General features: G+C 36.0%; 1 protein-coding gene across 23 annotated transcripts in view; it reads left to right on the top strand.

The window, feature by feature from the left end:
• The window catches only part of LOC140156010 (uncharacterized), a 72,062-nt gene that overhangs the window by 6,107 nt on the left and 42,329 nt on the right, over positions 1-23,626 (top strand). For 7 of the 23 annotated variants that reach the window (XM_072179071.1, XM_072179084.1, XM_072179070.1 and 4 more), the window contains exons 2-15: positions 4,568-4,799; positions 7,071-7,141; positions 7,289-7,381; positions 14,434-14,547; positions 16,260-16,385; positions 16,727-16,852; positions 17,487-17,612; positions 18,307-18,432; positions 19,199-19,324; positions 20,056-20,181; positions 20,942-21,067; positions 21,798-21,923; positions 22,123-22,224; positions 22,931-23,050. In XM_072179071.1, the coding sequence (XP_072035172.1) occupies positions 4,568-4,799; positions 7,071-7,141; positions 7,289-7,381; positions 14,434-14,547; positions 16,260-16,385; positions 16,727-16,852; positions 17,487-17,612; positions 18,307-18,432; positions 19,199-19,324; positions 20,056-20,181; positions 20,942-21,067; positions 21,798-21,923; positions 22,123-22,224; positions 22,931-23,050 (1,740 nt within the window). The remainder of the gene's footprint in view (positions 1-4,567; positions 4,800-7,070; positions 7,142-7,288; positions 7,382-14,433; positions 14,548-16,259; positions 16,386-16,726; positions 16,853-17,486; positions 17,613-18,306; positions 18,433-19,198; positions 19,325-20,055; positions 20,182-20,941; positions 21,068-21,797; positions 21,924-22,122; positions 22,225-22,930; positions 23,051-23,626) is intronic. The other 16 variants (XM_072179077.1, XM_072179075.1, XM_072179079.1 and 13 more) reach the window with 16 other exon arrangements.

Here is a 23,626-nt window from a genome sequence, read left to right as displayed (position 1 = left end):
TTATTAAATCAATATATATATATATTATTGTTTTGCAAAAGTTCATTCTACAAATCATAAACAAAAGTTTCAGCCTTCTTAACAACATAACTCAAGAACCACACACTCGATATGAAATGCCCAATGCAAATTTTTGCCAAAGCTCACTACATTCGCAAGATGATGTGAACTACCAAATCGCAATAGTACAGATAACGTGAAAAATGTATCATTTACACGTTATTTCATACCCTTTCTATGTGTGGTTTCATATGACACTATCTGCAGTGTAATTTACGTCAATATTACACTCATTTATAATTATGTCACATTTTGAGCAGTGCGATATCATTCAGCCTTATATCTTGGACAATGCAATTTCTGGCACATGGACATGTAATGAACATATTCATGATATTAGTTTGATTAATGTGGTTCAATATTAAACGTTTTGCTTCGCTGAAATAAGCTTTTAGCTTGTCACCAAATGTCATCAAAAATTAGGCATTGATTCCGGCTTTATAATGATTTTGAATTACAATAATTCTATAATACCAAAGGCCTCTTAATAAAAGTCATGGCAAGATTAATAGGAACAAAATTTGTCATGCTTTGCAAATTGTTGGTTCCAAGGCACGTTAAGGCGAATGGAATATTGGAGGAGCTATATTTTTACCAGTCTAAGCCATTTATATATACATTTGATATTATAGGAATGAGTCAACGTCACGAATCAAATTCCCATAGGTCTTGCGATTGTTGAGTTAAGGCCATTAATATATCAATACGTAAGATCTCGTAAGTTTTTGGGAAAAATCATGCACATGAGGAGAAAATGACACCCCCTTCAGCAAGCTTTGGTGTCTTCTTTTTAGAACCCATACCATTGGTCTTGCATGTCAGCTTTATTTATTTCAATAATGCCTTGCAAATTGCTGGTTGGCCTTACGCGAGAGCTTCGTGTGTTGATAAGGTATGCAGCAATATAATGCGGCATAAAAGTTATTTATTATTATTATTATTATTATTATTATTATTATTATTATTATTATTATTATTATTTATTATTATTATTATTATTATTATTATTATTATTATTATTATTATTATTATTATTATTATTATTATTATTAGTAGTAGTAGTATTATTATTATTATTATTATTATTATTATTATTATTATTATTATTATTATTATTATTATTATTATTATTATTATTAGTATTAGTATTATTATTATTATTATTATTATTGAAATGGAAATGGAAATTCTCTTCATTGCACCAAAAGAATTAAAAGTAAATTCCTCAGTGCGCGTGTAGTATTTTAATTTGTTTTGTCTATCATCTTTCTATTTCTGTCGTTGATAAAAAAATTCTGCTTTTCAACAATTAGTTTGACTGCATCATGCGCCAAACTCACCTAGAAAACAAGTTTCCAACCACACATACATAACATTTCATTCGACCTCACTTTTTTTTATAATTTGATTCCTTACAAACAATCACAAAATAATTTGAATAATTGTGTACCAAGCTTAATTAATTTCAAGTGTAAGCTATAATTATGCGCCCTTTCTTTTGTATAAAAAGCAAAGAAAATAAAAAAACAAACAGTTTTAATAAATGCCATAATCTCCCACGAAAATATGGCATTTTTCGATTCGTATGTCAAATATTATTATCAATGTCAATGCTGTTTATATACTGCATCTACCTTTTAATAATTAGTTCCAGTTATAACATTATTCCCTACAGACAAGGATAAGGATGTTTTGTAGACACCTACACACATCATTATGTACAAAGAAATAATGATACATGAGCTCATAATACACAAATTAAAAATGTGAGTTAACCCTACAACATGTCGTGATAATATTTGACACTGACTAATGCGAATTTCCAAGTGTTTCCCACACAAAAAGATTGGTTCGCTTGACTGGTGCAATTCAACACATTATTATTTGGGGTTATTTGCATATGCACAAATAATTCTATACGTGAAAGTTCAGTGCCTGTTCTTTTCAATCACGTAAGCTAAAAATAACTAGTAATAAGGAAGGTAGTACTGATATCGACATTTCATTGATAAGTTATATGAATTAAAAGATTTTTGTTAAAATTGAGACAAGGGGGAGACAAGCTCAAATAAGCTACTTAGGCTATCAAAAACGTCATTACCGCAAGGCATTATTACGCCAACTAAGAACTTCATAACCAGGAACTACCACAACTTGTAACTTATTATACTATCTCCTTGTTTCGTCCATGCACCAAACGCCTAGAACCCAATGTATGACTTTTAAAGTTGCAAGTTCCAAAATTGTTTCAATTACAAAACATTCAGCTATAGTCCGTACCTTCCTCGAGTCAGTAAAGTAAAATCAAATTCTCAAAAACTAAATTGTTAATTTTTGCATTAATCTGTTATGCTACTTGGATTCCTTGCATCATATTCTTTCTAAAAATGTATACTTTTGTATACTTCTCGTCATTACACTTAGAGATTTTTTGGTCAAAATGCTTTAGTTGATAGCTGAATCAACGTCTTGTCCTCCCACAACTGTAACATCACTGACGTGTGACCAGAACGCCTTGCATAAAAATTTGTTTGGCAATCTTGTGATTGCTTTAAGGGTAGACGAGGTATTGTTGGTCGAAGCAGCCCAAAAATTTTAATTATCTCAATCAATATATCATTGAAAAATAACTTTGATATTCTGCAACAGGTCATTCTACAAATCATATACTTTTAAAACTTGCTTAAATTATTGTTGCAATTATTGCAATGACGTCATGGTTATTTGTGCTCAATTGTCGTCAGCCTCCATTGTGTTAATGGGACGTCATTGCCACCGGCAATCTCGGTGCCCGGGAAATTTGAATACCGGATGGTTAGAAACGGCGGTTTTGATTTTGTTTTTAAGGTAAATATGAGTTTGTTTTAAATAAAACCATGTGATTCGTGCTTGATAATTATTTTTCTAACGTATAAGGCATAATGATGTCATTGCCGGAGACTCCCTTTAAAGCACCAAGTGGAATGGCCGGGCCCCTAAGATCCCCTGATCTTACACCTCTGGATTTCTTCTTGTGGGGGCTATCACCAGTCCTTCTGCAGACCTCCAGAGACACATAATTGCACAAGTTTACATCCAGGCAGGACATACCTCTCATTAGACATGGTGTGAATGCCATGTTGAGGACGGCTGATATCTGCATACAGAGGAATGGTGCTCATGTCCTGCATGTCCTGGTGGCCATGCAGTGGAAGACTAAGTCTGTCAGTTACTGTAAAGAAAATGGTCTTTTTTGTCACACGTCAGTAATTTTCCAGCCGTGGGAGGACAAAATGTGGATTCAGATATCAACTATAGTATTTTGACCAAATGCCTCATACTTTTTAATCTAGTAGCATTTTTCAAACTGTATACTTTATTTTGATACACCCTGCAGAATGATTTACATTATCTACTCAACTTGTTCAACACAAAGGTCACAACGCAACAAGAGATTTTGCTGACAGATCATTTTCTTGCTGTGAACCCAATGAACGCGATGAATGGAATAGACCAACGAGTAAAATGTTGAAGCAGACCGGTATTATCGGACACTCTTTTTCATGACTGTCTGCAAACTGCACAACTAAAAGACCCTTAGTAGTGCAGGTGCAAACTGTTTCCCCGCTATGATTAATATTGATTATTTAGAGAATAAACGATAGGAATTTTTTATTTTGCCTATCCTCTACCGTATGATAGACGACAGGCAGGTCCAATATTTTGAGTAGTGGATGCCGGCGCAGCCGGTATCCACTACGATAAAAATATTTGACCTGCATGTCGTCTATCATAGGTAGAGGATAGGCAAAATAAAAATTCCTATCGTTTATTCTCATTCTTAGTCAGTTAAATATTATTTTAATAACTGTAAACAATTTTTTTAAAGCAAAAACTAAGTTACCGTCATAAAAACTCCCCTCATTATAAAATGAACGAAACTTGTTTACAACTTCACGTATTCTGTTGCGCGTACTGCTAGCGCGTCGCGTATTCCGCACTAGTCTACGCATACATCGCGATACATACGCGCACCTCTACAACCGTGTAAGGCATTATCAAGACGCATGATGACGTGGGGTCGTCTACGGCCTGATAAACGGCACCCGAAATCTTGCGATTGTCCAATCAAAAATGTGTATACGAACTAGAACCACTCCCACTGACTAAGAATGATAAATAAAAATTTGCTTCATCTGTTATGGTATTAGCTTTGGAAATATATAGGTACCTATCTATCTCATCGGCTCACAGTACATGCCTCCCGAAGTTGTTTTGGACCACATCATATTGAACCATGGTAAATTAATATGTTGTACTGACATCAAAAACAAATTGCAAAAGTGATCTAGAAAATGAATGGAACTTAGATAAATGTCATATAATCCAAATGTCATATAAACCCTTTGTCTTGTAAGTATAGGCTACATTGTGCATAAAAAGCAAGTAGTGCAAACTCTATTATTTAAGCTAGACGGACTCTGCACTTATATTAATCTATAAATTGTTTTTTATTTTCACTATACAGTTGCAATTATAGGCGACGCAACGTATCAAACATTATTACTTCAAGCTCATATTAAAGTGGACACAGCGCCAACAGGGTCATGGGGAACACCTGCATCTGGGGATTTAAGAACATGGTCTTGCGAAGGAGCAGATGATTCGGTCATACACGTCGATACTTCTGTCAAAACAATGGGGGTTTTGGAATTGCTCTGGAACCCTCCAGCGCTGGACGTTGGAGATGTGCAATTTAGGTAAGATACATATTAACTACAGAATGCCGTCCGAATCCTAATACTAACCCGAACTTAGCCTTAAACCCCAACCCTAAACCATAACCATACTTAAAACTGCAACATGCATCAGCGCTGGACGCTGGAGATGTGCACTATACATGTATAGTTAAATTACACCCACACATTCTTATTGTACAAACATATTATTTCTCTCACAGCCTCACAGGGCTCCCATCTGGTGCTCCCTTTAGCTGGGAAGGGGTTTTCCTAAGTTTAAGGAAATATTAATGTAAAACCCCGGCGAATTAACGTCACATTCAGGCTTCATTAATTAATGTAAACTCCACATTTCCCGTGTACCTTTGCTTCTGACCATGACGAACAAATACCTTTGTATATATCACAAGAAACGAAACGAACTGCAATATATATAAAAAACACAAAACTCGTATTGAATTCACTGGCTTCGATTATAAAGTACGTGCTGCAAAGCTCGGAATGTACTTGTCAAAACGGAATTTTATTACAATCGCAAATTTCCAATTTGCGAGTGTTCTGTTTTTGGTCAGTTCTTCTTTCTTTCTTTCTTCTGTCAAACTTTTAACGAGCCATCGTAGCCATATGCTTTAAGCCAATGTGACCATATTTGGTCACAAGGACCATTGGGTGGGGGGACAAATGTTACATGACCAACTCGGGGTCAAAGGTCATCCAAAGGTCATTATGGCCAAAATGTGATTTTCACTAAAAATGCTTCTTCTTCCACAAATTACATAACACAATGTCGTCACTTGCATACCTGCATCGCCTTTAGCCAGTGTCTAAAAGTTGTACAAAGAATTGGGGTCAAAGGTCATTAAGGGGGTAAAATCTTACAATTGGGGTAAAATCTTACAATTGCATTATCTCAACATCCGTAAAGGGTATGGGGCTCAAACTCAGTGACAACAAATCTCATGACCAGGGAACATTTTACAGGGGTCAGGTCAAAGTTCATGCAGAGGTCAAATTTAAGAAATGCATTTTCTGTACATCTGTAATGGGTACAGGACTCAAACTCTGTGACAACAAACTTAATGACCAGGGGAATATTTTGGAACACTTTGCAGGGGTCGGGTCAAAGGTTATCTTGGGTCAAATCTTACAATTTCCTTTTCTGGACATCTGTAAGGGATATGGGGCTCAAACTCAGTGACAACAAATCTCATGACCAGGGAACATTTTGTAGGGGTCAGGTCAAAGGTCAAATTTTAGAAATGCATTTTTGGGACATCTGTAAGGGGTACGAGACTCAAACTCGGTGACAACAAACTTAATGACCAGGGAGAATATGTTTGCAGGGTCAGGTCAAAGGTTATCTGGGGTCAAATCTTATACCGTAATTTCATTGTCTGTAAGGGGTATGGGGCTTAATTTCGGTGACAACAAACCTCGTGACCCGGGAAACATTAAGGTCAAAGGTCAGGTCAAACGGCCATTAAAGGATTACATGCCTTGCGATTGTCTGCGCTCTGTGAGCGCAAATTATCTCTAGTTACTATAATATTCAGTACCCATGAACTGAAGATGCTGAAGGGACAGCTTTTTGCACCAAACAACGCTTTTCGTATTGTATTGTTTGTTGTAGGGGGATCTTAAAAGGGCATTTCGTGATCCACAGCCTCATCCCCCCACTTTTCTCAAAAAAAGTTGAGATTTTTATATCACTGGAAACCTCTGGCTACAGAATGTTTATGTACAAAATATTTCTTGCAGATTAATTCGTTTTGCAAAGATATCGTGAAATTTGAATTTCGTTCTGGTGCACCAGAACGAAATTACAACGCATTGTCTATGGAACAGTGTAATACACATAATCATGCATAACTCGCGAACGCAAAATCGGAATCAACTGAAATTTTGGGAATAGGTTTTTTTCGTGGATATCTAATGAAAAATGACATAAATAGAGGATGCTAGGATCACGAAATACTCCTTTAAGACCACATTTTATAGACCATATCGATACTGCGTCATTCGTCCTCATTTAAATAAAATTCTGCCCTCCAAGAGAACTCCACGGAGCAATTCGCATGATAATACAATAAAATAGATGATAGGTATGAATGGTTGTGAAATCGATGCGGAGACCTGTCCCTCTGACACTTAGAACCAACATGTCTGTCATTTCATTAATGTTATACCGTTCCGGTTGAGGTTATTGGATAGGGCATGTCGTAATATTGTATCGATTTGTAACTCCAAAAGAAGTATAATTTTTTTGATATGCAAAATAATTTTTTCTAACAGGGTAACAGTAGGGCAGACCGATACGATCTTCTGGTTTGGTTTGTCATCTAGTGATGTTACGGTTATTCGAGGTAAGATTAGGCTTGTATTAAGCTTTGCATTTTAATTTTTGCTCAATGTAAATATTTTAAGATCTTATGATTTCGGATAATCATTCCCCACCCCCTCGTCTTTTGCCCTGGTTATTCGCACGACCTTATCTTTTTCTGTTATTTCAGAAACTTGTAATCCGAACTGCCAGAATGGAGGGACTTGTAATGATGCAACATGTCAATGTCCTGACGGCTTCACCGGAACTGTCTGTGAAACACGTAAGTAACTACGCTATCACCATGCTCCGATATGTTCACATGATGATAGGTTTCACAATGCCATTTTTGTATTTTGATTTTTGAAAGACCTCCTATATTCTGACTGGGATCGGGCGACGTGGTCCGGATGATCCGGGAGGGTAAATTATTCTCAACAAAAATGACCCGGAGAAACATCTCCTGTATCAGACGTCTATGCTTTATATCATATTTCCAAAAAAGTAAGCCGCTTCCTCAGTGCACCAAGTTCATGACAACAATGACCATTATCCCATTATTGTATGATCACAGCGCGTTCCCATTATGCACACGCTCCCATGATCAGTACACTCATAATATTTTCATAACATGCTAACACTTTAACCATTTGGTTTTTAACATTCTCTAACTTCAACATCAGATTATTCATTTTTTATCATATTTCATTCATCAATTTTACGTAATTCTATATTTCACATTTACATCAGAGGCTGATTTAAGCACTTCCCAGCAAGTCTTGCGGTTAGCACAGCTGTGTGAGTGAACATGACACCACTGCCCGCCCACTGCATACACACGTGCATGGTGATTTGAATTTGGACAGATATATTTACAATAAAAACACCTTCAAAATGTTGGTCGATTTCACATTTATGTTATCTACAGAAGGTGTGAATTATCCTTCATGCATACATCACTTTAGATCTGAAATCGACCAAGTAATAATGACACACGGGAAATTCTAAAACAACATCTTTTGCACAGAGTTCAATGGGATTTGAAAAGTAAAGTGGCAGTTGAAACTCTAGTGATAACACTTTTACAGTGCATGATGGGGCTTCCTTAAATCATCCTCTGCATTTACATTATAATTATCAAGCAGTTCCAGATAGAACCTTCCGTTTAAGTATTATTGGGCAATTGACACGTACAGGGTATCCCTAAAAGAACTATATCGTCGGAAACTTGACTGTTTTGGTACATTAATGCCCAAACCAAACAAAACTAAATCACAAGATGCGGTTAAGGAATAAAACAGCTATAATATGCTTTTTTGATTTTGACAATTGACCGCTCCATTCTCAAAATATAAGAATTTCACGAAAATATCCCATTTTTAATCCATTCCACGAATTCAAATACCAATCCATGATCTTGAATACCAATCACTGCACATGAGGCGTCTATTTGTCATTGATTGATCTTTGAATCCGTGGAACGGTTTGAAAATGAGGTATTTTCCTGAAACTCTTATATTCCAAGAACGAAACGGTCAATTGTCAAAATTTCAAATCAACTATATCTTAGTTATGCTTGGTTCGGGTATTTAAATACCCAAAACTTGTCCGACGATACAGCTCTTTCAGGGACATTCTGCATATGGAATTGACGTTGGGCATTACTCGTCGTCGTCGGAGTATACACAGATCATGTCTGTTGGTGTAGTGTGAGTTTTTTGTTTGTTTGTTTGAGACACCTGCCACATAAAAAGTTCAAGTAAAATGCTGTCTCCCACCCGGGTGTGTCTTTGTATCATTGTGGATCAACTGTCAAATTTGTGTCTTTGAGAAAGATATTTTTATATCATGGTGATGCGAAATGTGGTAAACATGTGTACATTAGAGTAGCTTAAATAAGTTGGTCAATGATTTGAAATTACTTGGTACTCTATGTTGGTAAACATAAGTAGGGTTTCCCTAGATACATTAAAGTCCTTTTCAGAGGGATGAGCTTTCGATACTCTGTTTTTGTGTGAGTTACTGTGTGGTATTATAATAGGAGGTGCGTGTGCATAGAGAGGCGCGATATATTGATAGCCCTCTGTCACTTCAATCCTTTGACACACTATATTCCATGTTTCATTTCAGCATCTTCACCGTCCGATCCTTGCAACCCTAACTCTTGCCAAAATGAAGCCCTTTGTCTCATTTCCGGTGACAATTCTACTGATTTTCATTGTCTCTGTACTGAACCTTTTATAGGACGATACTGTGAAATGCGTGAGTCATTCAATCAAAATAATCAATTTCTTTCATTTGATATGCTTAAAACAATCAACTTCTACACAAATAATAATAAAAAATTTACAACGATATTGTTTTGTTCATAATTGAATCAAATCAATAGAGAAAAAATGTGATATGTATGTAATTTTACTGTCGTATGTTGCAGTATTATTTTCTTCATTTTGCTTCAAATTAATTAACGATTAAAGGATTAATGCTTGATAATATTTATTGGCTGAAAAATCGATTGAATGATTGAATGCCTGATTTAGTTCCAGACCCTGTTCACCCAACCCGTGTCAAAATGGCGGTATTTGCGATGCAGGCATATGTCTCTGTCTCCCAGGTTTTCTTGGCCTGACTTGTGATATAGGTGAGGACTTTATCTATCCCACTTTGCCAGAAAAGGGGCAGGGTTATCTAACACTACTGTCTACCTAAGACTGCTCTGTGTGCATTTGGTTAAGGCTCATATAACTGTAAAACGTAACACAATAACTTCCCTGGTTAAATATTTGCCGGTATTCATGGGATCTAACTACACCAAAAATGGCTATACCATAAAACAACAGTGTACCTTTTTGCATTTACATTTCCAGGTCTTGCGGTTCACGAGTTCAGGCCAATAATATATCAAAACGAAAGCGTGCCCAAGAAAATGATGTACATGGGGGGACATGGGGCGGAAATTACACCCCTTATATCAGACATGGGGATCTCCTTTATAGAACCCATGCCATACCCATTGCGTGTCAGCTTTATTTGACTCAATATTTGAGTGCAAACACCGCTAGGTCTAGCTCCCCTCCAACCGCCTTAATTGACTATAACACATTATTTTGATCCCAACTTCGGTGATGGGCAACAAGAATCCCTTTAGACCACTTACTGGAATTTTCATTTAGGCATCTAGACTACTTTTTGTTTTGGTTGCATTGATACCTAACTCATTATAGCCTTCTTACAGCTAGAAAGCAACAAGCACTTTCCTAAAGTTTGCACTTTTGACTGTCTTGCACCCAGCATTAACCGATTCAACAGCATATGAGGGCAAATGACCTTTATTTATCATGTCCCAATATCGCGCTCTACGACAAGAAAGTGAAATTAGTCCCCCAAAATGGCTCATATACAAAAAATAAATAATATAAAAATAATACAAGAAAGTAAAATCAACATTTTGCCCCTGTTTTTTCGCACAACCTTGTCAATCATGATAAGGTTGAGGGGAATGGGAATATCAGTATTTCAATCCCTCTTGATGCGATGATAAAAAATGTGCCATGCAACATACTGTGTGAAGAAAAGGTGGATTAACTCCCTACGCAATACTTCACATGGTCAATAAGACAATTGTGGGCTTTCTACCGACACCATAATCTCCATTTTAATGGAGAAAAGGCGACGGTGAGGTTGTTTATCGGACACATGATCGGATCATTCTCCTTTAACATTGTTGGGAATGTTACGCACATAATAATCTAACATTAAAGTAAAATCACCCAAGTTTCTAATACTAAACTTGACACTTGACACATGCATAGATTTAGAAAAAAGACGAGTGACTGATGATTCCAATCATACGTGGAACAGTCTTTTACAAAGAAAGGTTGGGCAGCATACTCTCAGGTGATCTATTGTTCACTCTGTATTTGCGTTGCTGTCCTTTTGCCCCAGCCTCTTTGATTTTATTACTCTTGAAGTGATGGGTCATGCCAGCTAGGATTTCCCGGGGGGGACATCCAGTGCCGCCGACAAGGGAGGGTAACCGGGTGCGTTACCCCGGGGCCCGGGGTCCTAGGGGGCCCGTAAAAAGTGAAGAAAACATACTTTACTATGGGGCAGTAAAAGCAAAGAAAAGGGACCTCAGGGGCCCGTAAAAGGTAAAGAAAAGATATTATTTTTCTTTACTTTACTATACGGGCCAACAAAGGTCTCCTTTCTTGTCCATTTGGCCTAAGATATCTCTTCTTTGCTTTTTACGAGCCCTCCGAGTTATCTTCTTTTCTTTTTATTGGTCCATTAAGGTATCTTTTCTTAGCTTATTTAGCTTTTTTTATATACTAACTCACTAAGGTCCCTTTTCTTTCCTTTACGGCCAATGGTATCTTTTCTTTGCTTTTTACGGGCCCACTACCATGACTACCACTACGGTCTCTTTTCTTTGCCTTTACGGGTCCATAGGTCTGTTTTCTTTGCTTTTTTACGGCCCATAAAAAGCAAACAAAAGTAGCGGGCCCGTAAAAAACAAAGAAAAGAGACGTGCATTAAAAAAAAATACAAGATAGCCTTTGAAGCACACACTCAAATATTTCACTTGAATTTACTGTTTGCTTTTGTCAAAATGATCATCCTCGATATAAATCTTCGAGAAATCGCGAAAGTGCAGCTTAATCTTGGGGTGCCCTTCAGTTTATTATTGATCATTTACCTTAAAATTGGCAATTTGTCCGCGCTTCGCAAGGAGTTTGTTTCAATAAGTTCAATATGGGAGCAAAAGTCGCTAATTCGAATTGCAAATTTTCGCGCGGTTCGCGCGCATTTGTCCAATTCAACAGTTCTGTCCGGCTATAATGGGTAATTATTCAGCGTAGATGATAAACTATAATGAGGGGAAACACCGGTGTGAGGTTAAAAGCATCCTTGTATGGAGTGTCACAGTTCATACCTCATACTTGGATCATTTTAGCTTAAAATTGGCAAAATGTTTGCACTTCACGTAGAAGTTATTAACTTAATCTGGGAGCAAAATGCCATGCACTTTCAAATTGCAAATTTGCTCCGCTTCAACATAATATGTTCAAGGATTTTACACCAACCTCCCTCCCCCATGTGACAAAGATATTTACGCCATTGCTACCCCCTTCCCCAACACACCCCCACACACTTATGAGGTCCTGCACCGTCATCACTGATCAAAGGGGCCCGTGTGTTCACATTGCCCCCGGGCCCGTAATGGCTCTCGGCGGCACTGGGGACATCAAAAACAAAAAATTTTGGTGGGTATGTTCCCCCGGAATTTTGAGGTGGTGGGTCTTTGGGAGCTGACGGCGTACCGGTAAAAGGGTGTCTTTTGGAGCTGCGAACTGGGCTGCGAACAAGTAAAATGGGGTCTTTTGGAGCTGCGAACAGTTAAAATCAAGAGTCTTTCTGGGCTTGTTGGTTGCAAATCGCCTGAAAAAACCAGAAATATGAGAAATGAGAAATTTTTGGGCCTTTTACAGCTGAAATTATCAAAACCAAGGGTCTTTCGGAGCTCTACCCAGCAAACACAAAACGTTTTCGAAATCATTCGAAAAGGGTTATAAAAGGTTGTCAGAAAACGTTGGAAAAATGTCGGGTTATATAAAGGGTATATTAAGAGTATAAAACGTTTTCATATCCTTAAAAAACATTTTTTTATAATCTACTGCTCAGCAAACAAAAATGTTTTACAGAAAATGTCGGGTTATATAAAGGGTATAAAAACGTTTTAATAACATTCCAAAAACATTCTTGAAAACTTAATACAAAACATTCTAAACAGAATGTTATTTTGGGGTTGAAAAAATATTTTGCGAAAAATGTTTGCCCAAAATATTTTCAGTAACGTTTTAAAAACGTTTTCATGACCTTTATATAACCCGACATTTAAATGTTATTAAAAGGTTTTGAAAAAACATTTTAAGAACATTTCTGTGTTTGCTGGGTTCAAATATTTTAATATAATGTTATTTAAGTATTGACACAATATTTGGCAAAATGTTTGCAAAAATAGTTTACAATAACATTTTTTGAAAACATTTAAAAATATTGTTGTAGTGTGTTTTCATACAAAACGTTTTAAAACGTTATCATGACCTTTATATAACAAGACATTTTAATGTTATTAAAACGTTTTTACCTAAACCAAAAGCCAAAATATAACTTATTAAAAACGTTTTTAAACGTTTTTGTGTTTGCTGGGTATTTTGGTCAAATATAGGGGTCTTTCGGAGCTGCGAAATCCAAAAAGGGGGTATTTCCGGGGGAACATACCCGTATGGTCATTTGTGTTGAGTGCCCCCGGGAGGATTTCTGCATTGTTTAGATCCACATTGAAGTGTGTCCTTGAAGCGCTTCTTGTGGTCACCACGTGATCGCCTCCCATACTCAGAAGGTTTTCTTAGGAAGACTAATTGCATGCAGTGTCTTACATTCTGATCCCATGACCAGTCCATCTTAGTTAGTATTTGGTCAGCAATGTGTTAATGTTCATCATGTCTGCACGGGATATAACTTCAGCTTCTGGCATCTTATCCTGCTACCTGATTTTAAAGCAGTTTTTAGGCAATTTGAATGGAAATGGTTTAGAGTATTGACATGGCGTTGATAATACAGTTAAAAGTTTATATCCATAAGCAGAATTAGCAGGACTATGGCTTGACAAACCTTCATTTTGGTTTGCTATTTAACATAATAAGATACATAACGTTGTCTACAGTCTACTGCGCTGAGAGATTATGGTCATTTACGGTGGTACCACAAAGGTTTCCCAGGAGCAGGTTGATAGAGAAATTCTTAGTGCTGATGGCCAACGTTATCGCAGGATGAAGAGAATACGTACATATTGTGCAATCTGTTCTTTAAGAGTTCTCTTCTCTTCTCTTCTTTAGCTTTAGCTAATACCAGTGGCATCATTGCTGAAGGCGTCATAGAGCTTAGCAGATAACATGATGCTGAAGAATATCAGTACCAGAACACAACCATGCTTGGCTACATTTACAAGTTGCTCGTAACTGGGCATAATTTGACAGAAGATCTTGCACACTAGCCATCCTGCAACTGGCGGACCATAGCATACTGAAGTTCATCAAGGCAGACACGTTTTGCCAAGATTGACTACAGGATTGTCTTGCTATCCTGCTATACAATGTTGATTGGTGTTGTTTAGATTGGTGTCTTTGCTCACTTCTTCACGTGTATAAAAGCTTTAGATTCACTGTTGAATAGTAAGGGGAATGTTGTACGCATCTCAAATGACGCACATAAGATTTGTCATTATATTATATTAATTATTACTCGTAATGTTGTTTGTTTTCTTGCCAGCTACTCCATGTTCTCCTAATCCATGTTCTAATGGAGGAACATGTTTGAATGGGCCATCAGGTACATTCACCTGTACGTGTACGGACGAATACTCTGGCGACACATGCGACACAGGTTGGTTGCCTATTTCTTTGTCTTTTTTTAAGTGTGCATAACAAGTTACTAATCTCTCCCTATTTCCATACCTTCATGAGTCCCTCATTTATTCATTTACTGCTAGTACTTTGATGTAAATTATGGTGCTGGTAAAAGGTCGGAATATTTTTTTTGCGGAAGTAGTTTGCAGGCGTAAATAGATCAGCCATTAGTCATGTATGTTGTGTGTACGTGTTCGTTTGCGATTATTCTCTGACATTAGGCGGAGGTGCCCTATTTAACGTTAGCTTTGGACATTTAATTATTTTCTTTATTTTTCACTAGGGTAATTTTGTTTCGAGATGCTACTTCAACTCCCGATAATTTCCCTCGTAAAACAACAACAACAACAACAACAAAAACAGATTTTGAAAATCACATAAAAATAATTCCTTCATAATATAATGTAAATATAAATAATAATAAAAAAGATTTTCAAACCCTAATAAAACAAAGCCAAACATAAGAAAAACTTTTCTCTAGATGTTTTTCTCATAATATAATAAAAAAATCAAAAGAAATAGATTTTTCAAAGATAAAAAAACACTTTTTAGATGCTTATTATCAACTCTCATAATACAATGAAAAACAAAAGAAATATATTTACAAATCCCAATAAAACAAAGTCAAACATAAGTATAACTTTTTTCTAGTTAAGTTTGACTTTCTCATTTCATTAAGGTTTGTAAGTCTATTTCTTTTGTTCTCATTGTATTATGAGGAAAATTGATAATAAGCATAATAGCAAAAAAAATATTCTTATGCTTGACTTTTGTTTTATTAGGGTTTGTAAATCTAAATTCATTATCTAATTTCCTCATAGTACAATGGAAAACAAAATAAATAAATTTACAAACCCTAATAAAACAAGGTCAAACATAAGAATAACGAATTTTCTAGATACTTATTTTCAATTTTCATAGATTTTAAATCCTTAAAACCTCATACTAAATTCCCCTTAAATCGTGCGTGGTTTATAAGAAGCCTTATTTTAATTTTAATTTAGGCCTGAATTATAGTGTAGATGCCTTAATTTATATTGCGAAGTAGCAATTTGTATGCAAAACGTCAGGAAACATAACTCCGGGACACAAAGCACTTTTAGAATTGTTTTCATATCACACAAATGAGCTTTAAAAATACAATAATACTAATTACTGAAGCCGGAATAACGGTAAAGAAAGAGAAAGATATATCAAATTGATGTGGGGAAACTGTATGTATTTAATTAACACAGATATAAAGCAGGAGAGGGTGGCAAGTAATGTACAATAAAAGAGAGAAACCGGGATTCTCGATCGAAAAACACGGTTTTTGAATGGGTTTTTCATTTAAAAAAACACAGTTTTTTAAAAGTTTTTCACAAAATTCACTTTTCAAATTCGATAAACCGGGATTCTCGATTTGATAAAAAAAGTTCTTGTTGGATTTTTGATGGAAAAACTAGGTTTCTTTTTTTTAATGCGCACAATATATTTTTCATAGGAGGGATACACATACGCACAGAAACAGATTCATTTATTTCACTCATAGTTATAGCTTGCAGAGGATGTTACACAATGAGAATCAATTTTTTTATTTACGAATTCCTTAATCAACGAACACGTTTTGAACCGATTTCGGACATTTTGTTTGCCCACGCTACACGACTTGTCATTAGTTTAGATTTTGCATACGCTTTTTAATTGTAGCAATAGTAACCGACCCGTGCAACCCTAACCCGTGCCAAAACAATGGGGCCTGCTTCAACGGTTTAAATGTGGGTGAATTTTTATGTGAATGTGCAGGCCAGTTTACAGGACAATTTTGTGAAACACGTAAGTATTGAAAATTGAAATCTACGCATAGTAATAATATATAGCGGATAAATGCTACTAATCACTTTAAGCCAGACTAGAAAAGCCGTTTCGTTTCACTGCTTCATTTGTTTAGCTTATTCATATCTTTTTGTAGTTTTTGTCAATTGTGTTGAAATTTTTGTGACACTTTTATATCCGTTTTATGTGTTAGCATTTGTAGCGATAGTTACCAACCCATATATTCTTTATTATTTGTTCCAATGTTGAAATGTAAATGTGATTGTCAAAAGCTAGCAACTTCATATGCCTATGTAACCCACATTACCATAGTTTGAATCTCACTTTATACTAATTTGTAGCAATAGTTACCAACCCGTGTGAACCTAACCCATGTCAAAACAATGGCGACTGTTTCAGCGGTATAAACCAAGGAGAATTCGCTTGTGTTTGCACTGATCAGTTTACTGGGCAATTGTGTGAAACACGTAAGTTTATTCTTTTGGACTTTTGGCCTGTTCTTGTCGGAGATGTACAGAACCAAATCGTATTTTGAACAGTTGCCAAAACATTTTGATTTGTAACTTTGGATAACCTAATCCGTAATATTAGTCGACCTATCATAATTATGCAGCCTTGGTTTAAGTTGAAACTTGCTTTCTTCCATTCTTACACAGTGTGTGCGTGGTTTACTGCTTTTTTGTTATGCTTTATTATAAATTCATTTTTGGCAAATGTTGAAATGTCTGATTTTTATGTCAATAGCTAGCTAGGAGCCCAACAAACACAAAACGTGTTACGGAAAATGTTTAAATGTCGGGTTATAAAAACGTTCAAATAACATTTAAAAACAATTTTTTTTGGAAAACTTAATGCAAAACATTCTTAATTCTAAAACAGAATGTTATTTAAGTGCTGACAAAATATTCTTCAAAATGTTTGGCCAAAATATTTTTCAATAAAGTTTTAAAAACGTTTTCATGAGCTTTATATAACCCGACATTTAAATGATATTAAAAAAGTTTTGAATGAACGTTTTAAGAACATTTTTGTGTTTGCTGGGGAGCCCATGTAACCCGCATTACCATAGTTTGTTGTTCGTTTACTAATTTGTATTTGTAGCGATAGTTACCAACCCATGTGTTCCTAACCCATGTCTAAATAACGGCGCATGTTTCAACAGTCAAACCCAAGGAGAATTCACATGTGTATGTACTGGACAGTTTACGGGACAAAATTGTGAAACACGTAAGTTTTTTTCTGTTTGAGAGCAGTTTTGCTGTAAACCTCTACTGAGACATATTTTGTAACACGGACTACGAAGTGGGGGGGGGGGGGGGGGGGGTCAATCCCCTTATCTTCAATTCCAAACGTCATGTACCAATGTATAGTTATGGGGCTCTTCTATCCAGTGATACCAAAATAAGTACAAACATTTCCCAAATAATATCACTATGACGTCATAATGTGAGGGCTCCCATGCAAATTTAGGAAATTCTGGCTATGTACAAAATTAAAGGCAAAATTGTTTTTCGGCTAAAAATTGTTCAAAAACACAAGAGCGAAATGAAAATCATTGATTTTACTGTTGGAGCTGTACACAATAATGGAAGTATCAGGGCCTGTTTGTAAGAACCAAATCTCAATTGGAGTAGTTGCCAAAATATTTTTATCCATTCATTATACGAATTGTATAAAATTTGGATAGCATAACACGTCATAGTAATATATGATATTAGAATATGCAGCCTTGGTTACAGTTGAAACTTGCACTCTCTCATATGACTGTCAGGTTGTAGCTATATGATTTATTATTTGTATTCTTTTTCTTTTTTAATGAATTCATTTTTTTTGCCAATGTTGAAATGTCTGATTTTTCGAGCCAATGTAACCTGCATTAGTGATACCATAGTTTTTTGTTCTTTTACTAATTACATTGTAGCAATAGTTACCAACCCGTGTGATCCTAACCCATGTCAAAACAATGGCGCATGTTTCAACAGTCAAACCCAAGGAGAATTCACATGTGTATGTAATGAACAGTTTACGGGACAATTGTGTGAAACACGTAAGTTTATTTACGGTTTGAGAAACACTTTGTACCATTTTAAAGGACTTTTAGCACCTTTATGTTAGAGGTGGATATTAAATATAATAATATCACTGACATGGCCTGTCCAAATTGTAATTTGAAAAAATGCCGAAAAAGAAGGATGGGTACTCCTTATACCTTACTATTGGTAAGTGTCGCCCTCAAGACCACATTGTTCAAGATCTGTTTCCGTTCCGGAGATAACCGTCAATTTCTTTTTCCGTTCCGGAGACTCCCCATTTGAAGTTCCAAGAGCCTTTTGGATAAATTTCCTCCCCTCCAAATTTAAGCTCCAAACATCTGGACATTTTCGCCAAAAAGGCACTGAAAAAAAAGACCCATTTAAGTTTCGGAGACCCCATTTTATGTCTCCAAACTACAGTCCAGAGCCCGCATTTTTGAAATCTGGGCGACACTTATCTAGGTAAAAAATAATATGAGTACCCCCTCCCTAGCCTAATCTGTAATGTAATCTACGACATCGATATTATCAGATGCAACCTTGATTTTAACCTTTCCCTGTAAATAGTTGTCATTATTGTAGCTAATATATGTGATCCAGGGACAGCGTGTTATATAAACATGATAAATATATATGTGTGTCTTTTGTTCGCCTTTTTTATTAATCTATTTTGGCGAATGTTGAAATATCTGCTTTTCTTGTCAAAAGCAAGGTGGGAGCACATTTAACCCGCATTTAGTGATATCATAGTTTGTTTTCCTATACTAATTGCATTTGTAGCGATAGTTACCAATCCGTGTGTTCCCAACCAGTGTCAAAATAACGGGGTTTGCGTCAACGGTCAAAACCAAGGAGAATTCACATGTGAATGTCCTGGTCAGTTTACGGGACAATTGTGTGAGACACGTGAGTTAATTTATGTTTGAGAAACATTTTGGCTGTATACTTTTACCATGTTAGAGGACTTTTGGCGTGCTCTTGTTCGAGATGTGTACAATAATGGCACTGTCAGGGCCTGTTTGTAAGAACCAAATCGCAATTCAGTAGTAGCCACATTTTATCCAGACAATTATACGAATTGTAACTTTGTATAACATCAATCTGTAATGTACGATGTCGAAATTATCATAATTATGTAGCCTTGGTTTAAGTTGAAACTTGCTTTCCCTCATAGCTATATTTGATGTGTGTCTGGTTTCACTGATTTTTATGCTTGCTTTTTTATTAATTCAATTTTTGGCCAATGTTGAAATGTCTGATTTTCATGTAGCTAGGAAACATGTAACCCGCATTAGTGATGCCATAGTTCGTCGTTCCTTTACTAATTGCATTTGTAGCGATAGTTACCAACCCGTGTGTTCCTAATCCATGTCAAAACAATGGCGCGTGTTTCAACGATGTAAACCAAGGGGAATTCACATGTGTGTGTACTGGTCAGTTTACGGGACAATTTTAGCTGTAAGCCCCATTTCTATGTTAGAGATGGGCACTAATCATAATAATGTTACTGGCAGTGCCTTTCCAAATCGCGATTTGAATAGTTGCAAAAAATAGATGTAGTGATTTTCATGTCAATAGCTAGCTAGTATAATCCGCATTACCATAGTTTGTCGTTCCTTTACTAATTGCATTTGTAGCGATAGTTACCAACCCGTGTGATCCTAACCCATGTCAAAATAACGGCGATTGTTTCAACGGTGAAAACCAAGGGGAATTTACATGTGTATGTAATGAACAGTATACGGGACAATTGTGTGAAACACGTAAGTTTATTTACGGTTTGAGAAACACTTTGCACCATTTTAAAGGACTTTTAGCCCCTTTATGTTGGAGGTGGATACTAAATATAATAATATCACTGACAGGGCCTGTCCAAATCGCGATTTGAAAAAATGCCGAAAAAGGGGGATGGGTACTCCGTATACCTTTCTATTGGTAAGTGTTGCCCTCAAGACCACATTTTTCAAGGTCTGTTTCCGTTCCGGAGATTACCGTCAATTTCTTTTTCCGTTCCGAAGACTCCCCATTTGAAGTTCCAAGAGCCTTTTGGATAAATTTCCTACCCTCCAAAACGTTATAAGTAGTTCCAAATTTAAGCTCCAAAACATCTGGATATTTTCGTCAAAAAGGCAAAGAAAAAAGATCCATTTTAAGTTTCGGAGACACCATTTTATGTATCCAAACAACAGTCCGGAGCCCGCATTTAAAAAAAAAAATCTGGGCGACAATTACCTAGGTAAAAATAATTTGAGTCCCTCTACGACGTCGATATTATCAGATGCAACCTTGATTTAAGTTGAAACTTACTTTCCCTGTATATAGTTGTCATTATTGTAGCTCCAGGGACAGCGTGATGTATAAACATGATAAATATCTATGTGTGTCTTTTTTTTCGCCTTTTTTATTAATCTATTTGGCGAATGTTGCAATATCTGCTTTTCTTGTCAAAAGCAAGCTGGGAGCACATTTAACCCGCATTTAGTGATACAATAGTTTGTTTTCCTATACTAATTGCATTTGTAGCGATAGTTACCAATCCGTGTGTTCCCAACCCATGTCAAAATAACGGGGTTTGCGTCAACGGTCAAAACCAAGGAGAATTCACATGTGAATGTCCTGGTCAGTTTACGGGACAATTGTGTGAGACACGTGAGTTAATTTATGTTTGAGAAACATTTTGGCTGTATACTTTTACCATGTTAGAGGACTTTTAGCCTGCTCTTGTAAGAGATGTGTACAATAATGGCACTGTCAGGGCCTGTTTGTAAGAACCAAATCGCAATTCAGTAGTAGCCACATTTTATCCAGCCAATTATACGAATTGTAACTTTGTATAACATCAATCCGTAATGTACGATGTCGAAATTATCATAATTATGTAGCCTTGGTTTAAGTTGAAACTTGCTTTCCCTCATAGTTATATGTGATGTTTGTCTGGTTTCACTGATTTATATGCTTGCTTTTTTTTATTAATTCAATTTTTGGCCAATGTTGAAATGTCTGATTTTCATGTAGCTAGTAACCATGTAACCCGCATAGTGATACCATAGTTGCTCGTTCCTTTACTAATTACATTGTAGCGATAGTTACCAACCCGGGTGTTCCTAACCCATGTCAAAACAATGGCGCGTGTTTCAACGATGTAAACCAAGGGGAATTCACATGTGTATGTACTGGTCAGTTTACGGGACAATTTTAGCTGTAAGCCCCATTTCTATGTTAGAGATGGGCACTAATCATAATAATGTTACTGGCAGTGCCTTTCCAAATCGCGATTTGAATAGTTGCAAAAAATAGATGTAGTGATTTTCATGTCAATAGCTAGCTAGTATAATCCGCATTACCATAGTTTGTCGTTCCTTTACTAATTACATTGTAGCAATAGTTACCAACCCGTGTGATCCTAACCCATGTCAAAATAACGGCGATTGTTTCAACGGTGAAAACCAAGGGGAATTCTTATGTATTTGCTCTGGTCAGTTTACCGGACAATTATGTGAAACATGTAAGTTCAATATCTTTATTGACTGATGTACTTTTTTTGTTAAAATTGAGCTATATAAGCTATATAGGTGATTACGAGAATACACATATAATTTAAACTTGTTTCAAGTTCAAATTCTGGTTGTACCTGCATGTAAAAAGTGACAGTGAATTTTATCTGTCCATACAATATTAAAATAATCTTCCCTTTTCTCATATAGCGATTGGACTTCAATGTGATCCGCCATGTCAGAATCAGGGACAGTGTGTGGAAGGAATATGTATGTGTATGCCTGGTTTTACTGGAGACTATTGCCAGATAAGTGAGTTTTTCAACTTGACTATAACACATTCTTTATACATTCAATTACTGATAGTTCTCTTTTGCAATGCCCTATCAAATACCACTATAAATATCCAAACCCAACCTCTTATTCTAATGCCAAGCCATCTCCTTTCTACTACAAACTAACTGCATAATACTATACGAAATAGCTGCCCGTTTAATACAGATACTATCATGCAACTATCTACTCGTACAACTCCACATCTTGCGAACGTGCTATTGGAAGATGCTTCAAATATATAAGCTTCAAGAGAATGTTGCCAGCTTTTTACGCATTTTATTTACTCATAAGGTTTCGAATCGATGCAAAAATATTATCTTTGCAGCTTATCATGCTTATTCGGTCAATTTTCAGAAAATTAATGCAGTTTTGAAAGAAATATGCTTATACAAATAGCCTAAGTCCTACCTTTCCTTTTCTCCACTGAAAAATAAAAGATAACTTTTGAACCACAGACCTTTAACAAGGACACGTAAGAAAAACATAAGATAAGATAAGATAAAAGATAAGATAAGTGCTTGGCAATTTGAAATTACTAATACAATGTTAGCCGTCATGCCTTCGCATTGTTTACTTTTTTTATTCAAAGTCAACTGATTAAAGTGCCTTTTTACAAATGTAGTCTGCAAGCGGATTTTCTCTATTAACATTAAACATTTTTCTTTCTATCGCAAACAATTAGTATCAGCTTCATGTGACCCTAACCCGTGTCTAAACTCGGGTACATGTAGACTTGATGCACTGGGAAGAGTACTATGCAACTGTCGCCCTGGGTTTCTAGGGGAAAGATGCGAAACACAACGTAAGTGATCAGTGGGACGGACCTTTACACAAAGACTTAGGATCCATCTTACGTTATGATCTATTCTTAGCATCGAACTCATTCTGTACTTTCCTTTCTCTATACCAAAAATCCTATTTGAATAATGTTGTTTTATATCCCGACTCATAAGTAACACCGTATTCAACGACGTAAGATAGATTTTAAGTCTCTTTTTGTAGCCCCCTCATTTTGGTGCGGGTCAGTTTGCATATAAATGAGAAAAATTTCTCTTTATTTAATCAATGTTAATTTCAGGAAAATATCAACGGTAACTTTTTTTGCTCAATTGCTTGGTATGATCAGACACATTTATCATAATATACGGTATACATCAAACACCTCTTATCATGCTTATTATTTCAAATATACATATTGATGGATATGAATGTTCTCATTCTACATGTGTCATTGTCTGGAACTAACAAAGCTTTATGCTTTTGTAAAAGTTTATATACTAACCATGCTAACACTATTGTATTGCAAACAATTCAGCTGGACGTTGCTTTTGTACATCTAATTGTTAATATACATTCTATTCTATAAACTCTTATCAAA

This window comes from Amphiura filiformis, chromosome 6, assembly GCF_039555335.1.
Source record: "Amphiura filiformis chromosome 6, Afil_fr2py, whole genome shotgun sequence".
NCBI classification, from domain to species: Eukaryota; Metazoa; Echinodermata; class Ophiuroidea; order Amphilepidida; family Amphiuridae; genus Amphiura; species Amphiura filiformis.
Note: the sequence above shows the minus strand (reverse complement) of the source record. Positions and strands in the feature narration are given on the sequence as shown.